The sequence below is a fragment of the Grampus griseus genome (assembly GCF_964374135.1).
Source record: "Grampus griseus genome assembly, chromosome: 7".
NCBI lineage: Eukaryota > Metazoa > Chordata > Mammalia > Artiodactyla > Delphinidae > Grampus > Grampus griseus.
The window spans coordinates 18,737,267-18,750,507 of NC_139001.1; the positions used below are offsets into that span (position 1 = coordinate 18,737,267).

General features: G+C 50.9%; 1 protein-coding gene across 1 annotated transcript; it reads right to left on the bottom strand.

Moving 5' to 3' along the window:
• Positions 1 to 369: 369 nt before the first annotated feature.
• On the bottom strand, positions 370 to 1,479 carry CDK5R2 (cyclin dependent kinase 5 regulatory subunit 2; the record flags this gene model as incomplete). The annotated part of the gene is made up of 1 exon (XM_082659011.1): positions 370 to 1,479. One exon carries the CDS (start codon positions 1,477 to 1,479, stop codon positions 370 to 372), a length of 1,110 nt encoding a protein of 369 aa, XP_082515137.1.
• Between the last annotated feature and the right edge of the window lie 11,762 nt (positions 1,480 to 13,241).

Here is a 13,241-nt window from a genome sequence, read left to right on the forward strand (position 1 = left end):
GAGGGAAGGTGAAAATACAGGAAGGAGATGAAGAAATGGACAAATCCGAGGGAGATGAACTTACAGACACAGAGAAGGGAAGGGGGAGACCCGGGTAGAATTGGACAGATGGGGGCGCAGACAGATAGAAAGGGTGAGGTTGGGGGTTCCCCTCCCGCGATCATCCCCCACCCCCACCCTGCGCCCAGCAAATCCAGACGCCGCGGCCTCTGGCATCCTGGCCTCCACCTTCCCCTGCGGGACAGGGGCGGCTCCTCCTCCGGCCACGGCGCGGAGCGGCGGTAACAGCGGCGGCGTCTTGATGGTCCCGGGGGCTCCGAGTGTGTGTCAGGGGTTGGGGCGGGGGGTGGGCGCGGCCCTTGGGTATCCCTAGCGGTCCAGGTTCATAGTCCAGTGCTTGGCTCCAGTCGCGCAGCTGTCCCTGGCGGCCGAGGAGGAGGAGGCCGCGGGCGCTCCCCCGCTGGGAGGACCCCCGGCGCCGGCAGCGGCCTCGCCCTCGTTCTTGAGGTCTTGGAAGACCTGCGTGAAGAAGTGGGGGTCGGCGTTGAGCCGCAGCATCTGCGGACTGAGCCGCTGGATGAGGCGCAGGCAGCGTTGCCAGAAGCGCTCCTTGTCGGGCTCCACGAGGAAGGGCTTGAGCGGGTAGGAGATCTCGTTGCCCATGTAGGAGTAGGCGAGGTAGAGGCAGGTGAGGAAGGCAGCCTGCAGCTCGGCGGCCGACGCCAGCTCATCCCCGCGCAGCGACTCGCGGCACAGCAGGTACACGAACACCAGGTTGGCGGGCGTAATGAAGGCCTGGTCTTGCCAGCCCTGCAGCAGCAGCGAGCGGTCCACTCCGCGGAACCAGCCCACCAGCTCGCCTGGGCTTAGCTCCTTGAGACGGTAGCAGCGTCGGCACACGAAGTCGCCCAGGCAGCGCAGCAGCTCTCCCGTAGACGCCTGCACGATGACCCGCCGCGGCGAGCCGCCAGGTACCGGCGGCGCCGCCTGCGGGGCTGGGGGCGGCGGCGGCGGCGGTTTCCCTCCACCGGAGCCTGGAGGTGGGGCGACGGCGCTGCCCCCCGACGGCGGCTCGCAGGTGGCGGCGGCCGCGGGCACGGTGGGCACGGGCACCGCCAGGGGCTTGGCGGCGCCGCCGCCGTCGGGGGGGTCCCGACCCTTGCGGAGAAGGTTCTCGCGGTTGCGTTGCTGGACCAGGGAGTCCGCGCCGGTGGACGCCGGCTTGGGCGTCACCTTCTTGCTGCCTTTCTTCTTCTTGGCAGACGCGGCCACCAGCCGCTTCCAGGTGAGCGCCGAGATGAGCACGGACGGCCGCTTGAGCCGGCTCTCGCCTTTACCGCCCTTGCCTACTGGCGGCGCCCCGTATCCCCCCAGCGCCTCGTCTCCCGAGGGCGGCGCCTTCTTCTTCTCCTCGGGCAGCCCGCCGGGCCTCCGGCCCTTGGCCGAGGAGGCGGGGGAAAGAGACAGCACCGTGCCCATCCTGCAGAGCGGGGCCGGCGCCCGGGCCCCGGCGGGAACCGCGGGCGGCGCCGCTGCCCGCTGCTGCAGCCCCCGGGGACCCGGAGGTGGGGGCCCAGCCCCGGCCCGGGCGCGGGAACGGGCAGTAGAAGGTGGCTGCTCGGCTGCTCGGCGCCGGCTGCTGAGAGTCTCAGCTGCGCCAGCTGCAGCGTCAGCCCCACCCCTTGGGCCCCGTCTTCGCCGCGCCGCGCCCCGCCTCACGCAGCCAATCCTCGCCTGAGCTGCCCTCCTAACCGGCAGCTCCACTGCCCAATAGAATCTCGCATGCCAATCTCAAGTCCCGCCCATCCCCCAACTCTGTCTCTGGTCCTTTCCCTTCACGGGAAAGGGGTAAGGAGGAGGAGGTGGCTGGTTCGAGGGCCTCCTCAGGGTCAGAGCCGGTGGGTGGGGTGGGCGGGGTGGACGGGGGGGCTGCTCCCACCTAGCCCTCCAGGTCCTAGGGCCCCGAGTCAACTTGTTTTGATGCACTGGATCGCGATAGCAGAGATGCCATGGGAACAGCCTCTCCCCCCTTTTGATTATGTGTTGGGGGGCAGCGTGAGGAGTGAATGCCTTCATCAAGGGGCCCTGGCCCCAGCTGGGTCGCACTGCACCGGCTCGTCCAATCTAGCAGTCGGTTGATTCCCTCTTAGCTCTCCTCCCCTCCATTCCCCCTACAAGGCCGCCTGGGAGGGCTGCAGAAGGCACATTCTTGTTCTGCCTGTGATGGGGTGCTGGCTGGGCCCTGGCCTTCCTGAAGGTCACAAACCGACTCCTTAAGGGTCCTCACTCTGGGGGGTGGCAAGACGCTCAGATTTGTCCCTGAGGCCACCGTTTGCCGACCTGATTCTCTGCTGCTGAGTCTGTGATGAGAGGCCATGAGCTCTGGTCCCTGGGCCACTGCTCTTGTGCTCTTTGCCCCCTCCCCCAACCCAGATCCCCTGATTCCACACTTGGGTGGATGATGGGTGGTTGGTCCCTGGGAAAAGTCTGGAAATTGGTCTGCCCAGGCTCAGATAGCAGATGGGCCTCCTGTGAGAAGGGAGGCCCAGGAGCGTTGGTCCCACCTCCAGCCCAGCCTGGGTCCAGGCTGAGATGGATTTTCGTTGTTACATGCTCCCTGCCATTCAGGTCCTAGCTGTCCCCGTTCCCAGCTGCACGCTGTTAGGCTGGATCCTGCCCATTTCTCTCTGGGTCTGTTCCCTCCTTGGCACCCACAAGGCCTTTGCCCTGGATTTGGTACTCGCTGGGCCTTACCTGCACCTCCTGAGCCCAGCTGGTTCTGGGCTGTTCTATCTGCCTTGTAGAACTGTAGAAGGCAGTCTGGCCTGCTCTCTGGCTCCCCAACACAGGAGGTCTTCTGGTTTCTTAAGTGGGCCTTGGAGGTAGGTATGGGTTTCATGGGGGAGAGAAGCCTTGGCCTATGGATTCAGCAGAATTCTCAGAATTGGCCCTGGAGTCACCTCCATGTTCCTCAGAGACCACCAAGACACCTCCAAGGATCCACTGCTGTCAGGGTTGGTACATATGCATGTGTGTACCTAGTTCATTCCAGAGAGGATTCCAGAATCAGAGGCACCAGCTCTTCTCAGCTGTCCCACAGGCCTGCCCCTGTGGGGGCCTGTGGTCTAGCTGTATTGATTCCCCACCTCTCTACCACTGTACACCACCATACACAGGCCAGCTTGTACACTTCCCTGACTCAGCGCCCATCTGTACTTTCTCAGTGGGGTCTCTCCTGCTCCCTTAGATCTGATCTTTATTCTCTCACAGCTCAAGCTGACCTGCCCAACCTCTCATTCTCCCTATAGTTACAGAAGAATGTTCCCTCTTTTCAGCTTCTGTAATTGGCCCTACTTCCTCCTACAAGGCTTTCTGAGTCAGCCTTTATCTGGCACCCAAGGAACAGTTGGCTCACCAGTAGTTAAGGACAGGCCCCATAGAGACTGAGGTGCACTGGCAGAGATACCGGGCACGTGGATCTGAATGGCACGTGGGTCCTCCCAGGAGTCCCTCACTGACATAAGGCCTATTGCTCGTGTCATTTAGGACAAGAGTCTATGCAGCACCCACAGATGTCACCACCATGGTATCCCCACTCCAGGCCCAGCAGCAACCTCCTGTTGTCCTTTTAGAATTGAGAGTTCCCTCCTCTGCTTTGGGGTCCCCAAACCAGGTACCTTAAAAGACCTTACTGCCTCTTCTCACTCTTCATCTTGCCCTACCTCAGACCCTCTCTCTTTGGCTGACATGCTCACCACCCTCCTACTCTGGTTATCTCTTGAAACTCTGAGCTCCTATCACTGTGCCAGGCCCCTCCCTCAGACCACCAACCTGCCTTCGTCAAGCTCTTGAAATTCCATCTCTTCCAAGAAGCTTTTTTGGATTGATTGGGAGGGAACTGATGCTCCTTCTAACATCAATCTTTCTAACCTCTTCCCCCGCCAGCAGCAACTGCTACATAACAACTTAGTTAAGAGCTGAGCTCTGAGTTCCTAGTCAAAGATGTGGAAGATGAATATGGATGGAATTTTAAAGGACAAGCAGACAAAATAATAAAAACAAATCCATAAAGAGTGACGGCGTTTCTTTTACAAAAAATGCTGACAGAATTGAGGGAGGCGAGAGGGAGGTTATATCTCTCCAGGGTGGAGGCCAAGAGGGGTAAGCACAGTGAAACCAGAAAGGCGTCATGAGAGGGCAGGCTTTACGGAAGGACAGTGGACGGCCAGGGAATTCCCCAGTTGAGGCCCATCTTTAAGGGAACATCCCCAGGCAATGCTGCGCAGACTCTTCTGCCCATTGGCTGTTTTAATCTTTTTTTCTGAGAGGTCACAGTCTAGGAGTCAGGAGTTTTAGTCCACAGCTTATAAATTGTATGACTTGGGGAAGTCATTTCAGCTCTCTGGGCCTCCCATTCTTCATACTAAAATGCAGGAATTCTACATATTTTTATTATCAGACAAAAAAAAAAAGAATATTGAAGAAATAAGATAATATCTTGGGATTGAACTTAAAAATGATTCCTGAAGACTCTTCCAGTTCTCTGATTCTGATTCTAAATAAAATCTGCCCTAAGAATTCTGTTTCGCTTTGTAGCTCCAGCCCTGTCTGGTTCTCCCTAATCTGTTTCTGCCTGATGGGCTCAGTCTTGTGTGCACAGCAGCCATGCGAGGACTGCTCTTCTGCAGTTCTACCCAGGAGAGGAAGGGGAGGGGTGCTCAGGCTCTCAGCAACATAAGCCTTCCTAGGTCCCTTCAAGCTTTAGGGGGCCTCTGAAAGGTGGTGAGACAAAGGACAAGATGCCAAGCTGGCTAAGTTCCAGAGTCCCCCCAGTAAACATCAAGGCCGGAGGTCCTAGAACTCAAGGTCATTGCATCCCATGTCTCCAAGGGGCCCCTACAAAGGGGGTGATGATAATGTAGATTCTTAAAACAGCCAGAGTAGAGACTCAGCCTGGGCATCTGAATGCCTGGATCCTGCTGTCCCCCTTCCCTGATTCAGTACTCCCACAAAGGGAGAGGATATGCACCAGCCCTCCCTCCCTCTCTGGAGGACCTTACCCCAGGGGAGCTGGGGTGGGGAGGCAGTGGAGGGAGTAGAATCCCTCCCCAGGTAACAGTGGGGAGTGGAGAAAGGCGCTGAGCAGAGAGAAGAGATGAACTTGACAAAGGAGGTGCTGCTAGCTGCCAGGAGGGAGACCCCCATGTTCTCACACCTTTCCCTTTCCAGCAGGCCCCTTGCTAGGAGGACTTAATTGAGGAGCCCAAATATAGATTTTTTAGAACAGAAAATAGGGTTGATAAGCACAGTTGGGGGTGGTGCTCTGGGACAGGGAGAGAAGGGAGCAATGCTGAGAGGCTGGGGGGCCCGGGATTAAGGGTCAGGGGAGGACAAGGGTGAGCCTGGGGCTCCTTTTTCTTGCCCTAGGCTCTGATTCCTTAATAAAGCCTTGGTCTCCCTTCTGGGTTACTGATGCCAGCCCTCCCACATCCTCATACCTGGATGTTTTCTCCCCATATCTCTGGCTCCTGCTTTCACCCCGCTTTGTTGCCCCCTGTGAAGAGTTCTCTCTGCCCAATCCTTCCAGCTTTATTTCTCTCTCTATATATATACTCTCCAATAGCTTTATTTCTCAGTTCTTCTTCTCCTGCTCCCATCATGCCCCTTTTTTGCCTCCTCCCTTTCACCCCCAACCCCAAGCCGCAAGCATCTCTGTCTCTTCCCTGCCCCTGCTGGAGCCCAGCATAGCACTCCAGATGTGGGAGCAGATCAAGGAGGGCGGGGGTGGTGGCTGTTGCTTTTCTAGGATATTCTTAGCCTGTCTGGGGGCTGGAGCTGGAATCAGCGTTTCCATCTCAACCAGGCAGGTGGCTGCAGGAAAGCTGCCACTGCGACTGGGTCTTCATCTACTCGTCTCTTTCCCTGTCTCTGTCCTCCTCTATCTCAATTCCACTCTGTGAGTCCTGCCTTCCCATCTCTGTGCCCTGGGATGGGGGAGGGGTGCCCTCCGCCCTGGCTGGCCCCAGTGAGGTTTGAAAGCCCTGTCTTGGAGATTCTTGGGGAAAGAGAAGAGCCTTCGAGAACTCTAGCTCGGATATTCCCTGGATCCCCATAACCTTTGTCTCTGCCCCGCTTTCATCTGCCCCAACAACTCCCTCAGGGTACTCGGTCCCTAAACTCTAGCCGTGACCATGAGAGCCTTTCTCATCTTGACTTACAGGAATCACTCAGGGGCCCTGGGGTTCTTCGGGAGCTGCCGCCTGATAGAGGCTGAGACCTGGTGTACAGTCCTCCTTTGGGAGTGAACAAGGGGCTCGCTGGCCCAGATTCCTTTGTTAGCAGAGGGAGGGGCCAGGAAGAGATCTGACTCATTCACAGATAGCACAGAAAGTATCTGTCACCTTAAAAAAACACAGTGTGGGCGTTCCTACGTGGGTTCTAGAGTCTTGCAGGTCTGGGTTCAAGTCTAGCCCCTCCACTTACGCGCTGAGGGACTCTCCTGAGGTCTATAAAGGTGGACCATCATAGCGTTGCTGTAAGATTTTATTTAATCTCACAATGCTCCACAATGCTTGTATATTACATGTGCATGGTACTTGGTGTTCAAAAAATGTGAGTTATTACAGAATTATACTGTCATCATTATTTTTACAGAGCAGGAACAGTTTATTTGACCTGTACCATTAGCATGTTTTTGTTTTTGCTTTTCTCATTAGAACATTCTTCATTAAAGGGACAGGGTTGTACTATCATTTCTTTTTGTTTGACTTTTGAGACCTGAATTTAGAGCTGTCCTTCCTTCTGGGCCTCATTCATTTGGTGAATCTCCGTGTACCTGCTGTGTGCCAGGTACCATGCTGGCCCCATATTCTGACTGCACCTTTCAGAGGGCGCTCTCTGGCTACTCATCCCACACACTGCTGTCTCTCCACAGCTCCAGAGGCTCCATGTAGGGTCAGTTTTTCTTTTCAAAAGGTTTGAGAAAATATTCTGCAAAATTATAAAATCCATATTAGCAAATACTATTTGAGAAGCCATCACCTATAAGGTACTGGGCTAGGTGCTGGGAATAGGAAACAGGATGAGGTGGGTCTCCAGGCTTCAAAGAACATACAACAGAAATTAGAGACACACGAAAAAAAATAATAAACAGTAGTAAGTTGATCAGTGTCCTATGATCAGTTACAGAGAATGGAATTGGACAACTTGAGTGATCCTACCCCCTCCCCTCCACCTTCTACCTTTGCAACTAATCTAACTCCAGCTTATCCTAAATTCTCACAGCTAAGCAACCACTGGTAGGGGGTTAAAATCAATTTTTAACTGAGGTCCAGTTCCTCCGTCTGGTATTGTGTCCCTTCCAGTCCATGGCCTTTCCTGTCCGACCCCAAGCTGTGATGATGCTAAGCGCCTTTCCCAAGGCAGAGCCAGGCCTCAGCCACCGCCTGCTCACAGTGACCGATTCTGCCCTCTGAGCATGAGGGTTAATGGGTAACTGCTTGTGGGAAGAGCTCTGGTGGGCCTGCTTACGGCCCAGCATTTTGTCGTATAGGAGCCACTTCTGTTTACCTATTTGTCCAGGATTAGGGGCTGGGGTTTGTAACGGATTCATTAATTTATGCTTTCCTTTCCATGATCTCAAAATATAAGGTGAATCCTTTATTTTTATCTCCTTTAAGTAAAAAAGCAGTCCTGATTTTATCACCTGGAGGCCCATATATATTCACTTTTGGGGAGGGAGCAGAGAAGTGTAAGAAGGTTGTCTGCTAGATTAATTGGTAGCTTCTAGACCACTCTGCCTCACAGAACACCTGAAGGAACTTTGTAAAAATACAATTTCTGGGACCTACTTCAGACCTATGGAACCAAAATTTCTTGGGGTAGTCTTAAGGTGGCATCACTGTATGAAAAAATTAAGAGAAAGAGGAAAACTCGGGGAGATGGCTGGGTCCTACTTGTTTCTTCTGTTGAGCTCCACTGCTATTGCTGCCGGAGGAGCAACCAGCCTCCCTGTAGTAAGAATACCCTAATTTGCTTTAGGGAAACCACTTCTCCCACACTCTCAATTCATGTGGTTTACATGGGGCAATGGGCATGTCTTTTCCATGCACCTAAGGGCCAGACTCAGGACCACCTGTACTGTGTACTGTGCTTTACAGCTTACAAAGCACATCCATAGACACGATTTCACCTGATACTTCCAACAGCCTCTTTAATAGTTAGGTACCTGACCGTCTACCTTCCCGGTCATAATGGATCAGGGATGGGCTGGTAACCAAAGCCAATCTTAATGAGATTCAGTTCTCAGAGTTTTACTAGAACTATTGAGAATGAGATGCTTTCCCTCCTCTGAGGTTGCTAAGCTAGTGGGATGAAAGCATTGAGATGTCAGTGACGACTCTCTTGCCCCCACATGGATGGAGGTCATCTGAAATCTGAACTAATACACAGGGAAACAGTCAACAGATGGAGGGACAGACTCCTGATGTAATTTTAGCCCCTGGATCCAGCTGGATCTGATGCAGGTCTATGACCCAATAAACACCCCTCTTTCCCACTTTTTTCCTAATCTTAAGGTAATTTGAGTAGCAAATCTAACATTTGCAAGGAAAAAAATTCCAATGACTAGAACTTCCTGCCTGGACATTTACCTTCTGGAAATTTGTTGGTAACTTCAGAGAAGTACATGTTTGGTCTTGATGACTGAGGAGGGTGGTCTCTCGCATCTGGTTGTCAGTGAAGGACTGAATCTGGATGAGACACTGTTGACCACAACCTGGGTTCTGACCCCAAGACTTATTTCCTGCTGGATTCCTCAAACCTCCCTGTCCAAACTATAGCTGGTGACGTGTTCTTCATCAAGTCCCAGTAACCCTTTCTCAAAGTAAAAGCTTTGTGACAAGAAAGCCATTTTCCTACAGGCTGCATAATTGTCAAGTCTTCTTTCTGGGCAGCTGCCAGGTTGCATTCCTTGGGTATCCGCTTTCTGCTAAATAAGAAATTTAATGCTTCACCCTCCATCATGCTTCTGAATCAAGTTTGCCCCCAACCAGTGTACGAGGCAGCTGTGGCCACACAGAACCATTTGTTATCAGGGTCATTAGCACAGCGTCTCTGGGGTGGGGGTGGGTTTGAGCTTTAAGCTGCCCCAGGGTTCTGCTGCAGGACTTCTGTCTGGCCTGCCCTTGGGAGTTCTCTCAGGAGAGTGACTGGAGCTCCAACCAAACCAGTTTTCGGTTACAACATGGCTCACATCTCTCTCTCTCTCTCTCTCTCTCTCTCTTAACTCTGAGGCCGTTTTCTTTCAAGTAGTTATGGGTTATTCTGCAATAGGACAATATTTTCCTATCCTACTCTATGGTCCAAATACACAACTTTGATAGTGATTTCATGAGTCCTTGGGCATCCATTCATAATTCATCTTTCCATTCATTCATTTGTTCACTCAACACAAATTTGGTGAACAAGACATTTTCTTTCTTTTTTTCTTTTTCTTTCTTCTTTTTGCGGGGGGTGGGGGTGGGGTGTTAAATTAAATCTGACTCCTAGCCTGATTCTTCTAGGGTGGAGGGAAATTCAATCTCAGTTGTTATGAAGACTCCATCCTCCTCCCAAAGGTTACAGGACATTTTCAGAAACCAGAAGAAGGTCTCTAGCACATACCTGTGGGGGCACTCATTGTCCAAGCCCTAAGGGCCCCTCAGAGTCTAGCATCTCTACTGTTTCCAGGCTGTGAATGAGGGTCAGGAATCTTTAAAGTTGTTATGCAATGTATGAAAAACATAAAAAGGTATAAAAAGTAAAACACTATACCTGCTTTAAATAATAAAATATTGTCTACAGTTTAATTTCTTTATCTTCTCCCTAACAGCCCTCTCTTCCCTATCACCAACTGCCCAACAGAATAACAAGTATTCCAAATTTGGTGTTTATCTTTCCAAATATTTCTTTATTCTCTTACAACATATACAGATCCTGATTAAGCAAATGCGTATGTGTGTGTGTGTTATTGCTACATAACAACAACCACAAACCTACACATTTGGAGGCTTGAAACAACATCCAATTATTAGCTCGCTTCTGTAGGTCAGGCGGGCTTGGCTCAGTTCTCTGCTTAGAATTTCACAAGGCTGAAATCAAAGGCAGGGATCCTATCTGGGGGCCCTGGGCAAGAGTCTGCTTCCAGTCTCATTTAGGTTGCCAGAAGTTCCTTGTGGTTGTAGAACTGAGGTCCTTGTTACCTTGTGGGCTGTCAGCTGTGCCCTGCTCTTGGCTCTTGGAGGCCACCCACAAGTCAGTAATTATGCATGGAATCCTCACACTTGGAATGTCTCTTATTCCCATTTCTGTGACCAGTTGGAGAAAACTTCTTGCTTTTAAAGGTTTTGTATGATTAGGTTAGTTAGGCTTACCCAGATAATCTCCCTGTTTTTTTGTTTTTTTAATTTATTCATTTATTTAATTTGTGGCTGCATTGGTTCTTTGCTGCTGCATGCAAATTTTCTCTAGTTGCAGTAAGCGGGGGCTACTCTTTGTGGCGGGGCACAGGCTTCTCATTGTGGTGGCTTCTCTTGTTGCAGAGCACAGGCTCTAGGTGTGCGGGCTTCTGTAGTTGTGGCACACGGGTTTCAGTAGTTGTGGCTCGCGGGCTCTAGAGCGCAGGCTCAGTAGTTGTGGCGCACGGGCTTAGTTGCTCCGTGGCATGTGGGATCTTCCCGGACGAGGGATCAAACCCGTGTCCCCTGCATTGGCAGGCGGATTCTTAACCACTGTGCCACCAGGGAAGCCCTCTCCCTGTTTTAAGGTCAACTGAGTAGTAACTTCAAGTACATCGTAAAAATCCCCTTTGTCATATAATGTAACAATCATGGGAGTAACTTGGGGAAGGGGGAACGTGGAGGCCATCTTAGAATCCTATCACTATGCCTATTTTTCTATCTATCTATCTATTCAGATACTTTAGCTTTATATAAGTGAAACCATACTATATTAATCTGAAAATTTTTTCTTTACATTAAAAAGTAAGATTTATCCTTGTTGATGTTGATTTTTGTTGACTGATATGTACCTTGTTTTCAATTGTTTGTGATTACAAACAACGTTGTTATAAATATTTTCTCTGCTGCACATGTGCAGTCGTTTCCCTAGGAATATGCTCAGCAGTGGAATTGCTGGATTACTGAGCATTCACATTTTCAACTTTGCTAGATATTGCTGAGCTGCTCTCCTAAGAGCCTGTATCAATTTACACCCACCATGAGCAATGTAGGCAAGTTCCTATTGCTTCACATTCTCACCAACTTGTGATCTTGTCAGATTATGGGAAATAACTCATTGTAATAACATATGAATTTTATGTATTTAACAGTTATCAAGTGCCACATTTATCAAGTGGCACTACGTGTCAGGCAGTGAACAAAATTGACAATGTCCTTATCCTATAGAATTTTCATCCAGTGGAAAAGGTATGAAAGTGGCTTCTGAGACCCAATGTAATTTTCCCTTTGCCTTTATCTCTTCAACCTCACCCTTTACTGTGCCCCCACCACACTGGCCTCCCACCTTCGGCTCTGCACTGGTTGTTTTTCTCTTCTTGGAACATTCTCCTAGTTATAGGCTGGGCTGACTTCCTCATCTTATTTGGTATTTGGTCAAAAACCATTGTCTTAATGAGGTCTACCCTAACTAGCCTGCTATGGACTGAATTGTGTCCCTCCCATGCCAAATTCATATGTTAAGCCCTAGCCCCCAATGTGATGGTATTTGGAGATGGGGCCTTTGCGAGACAACTAGGTGTAGATAAGGTCATGAGAGTGGGGCCTTCATGTTGGGGTTAGTGTCCTTATAAGGAGAGACAACAGAAAGCTTTTCTCTTTCCCTACTCTCTCTGCCATATAAGGACCCCAGAAGAAGACATCATCCTCTCTCCTCACCCAGCTCCTGCCTCTCTCTCCTCAAAACCACTGCAGTTTTCACTTCCCCAGCACAATCTTCTCAATGAGTTTAGGCTTTCACAAAAGACTGGAAGAGAGGTGGCCTGGAGGCAGCATCTGAAACATCAACTTTTTGGAGGCCAAGGATGCCAAGGGGGATTGAAGGAAGGAAAAGAGGGAGTCTGAGGCCCCAGGCTCAGTCTTTGGACCTCTTCTCTCTCTCCATTCAGTCTCTAGGTGAAATTCACCCATACGCTAATGACATTCACATATTTATCTCCAGTCTAAATTGTTCCCTTAAGCACCAGACCTGCTTGAGATCTCCACTTGGATGTATAGGCATCTCAACATGTTAAAAACCAACTCTTGCTATCATCCCCAACTTTGTTAACAGCAATTCTAGTCTACCACTTGCTCAGGACAAAAGCTTTGGAGTTATCTTTGACTCCTCTTTTTATTTCACACATACATCTAATCCACCAGCAAATCTTGATCACTCTGCCTTCAAAGTATGTCCAGAATTCAACCACTTTTCACCACCACATTAGCCCAAGCCACCATCATCCCTTGCTTGGTTTATTGCAATAGCAATAAAAATAAACTCTAACTGGTCTTCCTACTTCTTCCCTCCCCCTAAATGGCAGCTAGAGTGGTCTTGTTAAAATAGGGGCCAGATCATGTCACTCCTCTGTTTAAAACACTCCAACGGCTCCATTCTCATTCACAGTAAAAGCCGAAATCCTTATTCTGACCTACAAGGGCCTATGCGGTAGATTAAAGATGGCCACAAATTCTTTAACACTCCTCTCATTGAGAGGTATACTGGTGTCTTCTCCCTGACCCCTTGAATCTGGGTGGGTCTCATGACTGCTTTGACCAATAGAATATGGCAGAAGTGCCACTGTGCCCATTTCCGGAGGCAGGCGTAAAAAGACAGGCAACTTCTTTGTCCTGTCTCTTGAAACATTTGATCTTGGAGCTTTGAGCCACTATGTAAGAAATCCAACTACCCTGCTGGAGAGACTACATGGAAAAGCCCTGAGACTGTATGGAGAGAAAAAGGGTCCCAGCTGAGCCCAGCCTTGATGAGTCTAGTCATCCCCACCAAGGCACTGGACATGAGAATGAAACCAATCTGGACCCTACAGACCAACCCCTCTGCCAGTCAAACACCACCGAGTGACCTCAGTTAATGCCACATGGCGTGGAAAGATCGGCCAGTTGTGTCCTGTCCAAATTCTTTTTTTTGGGGGGGGGGGGGGTACGCGGGCCTCTCACTGTTGTGGCCTCTCCCGTTGCGGAGCACAG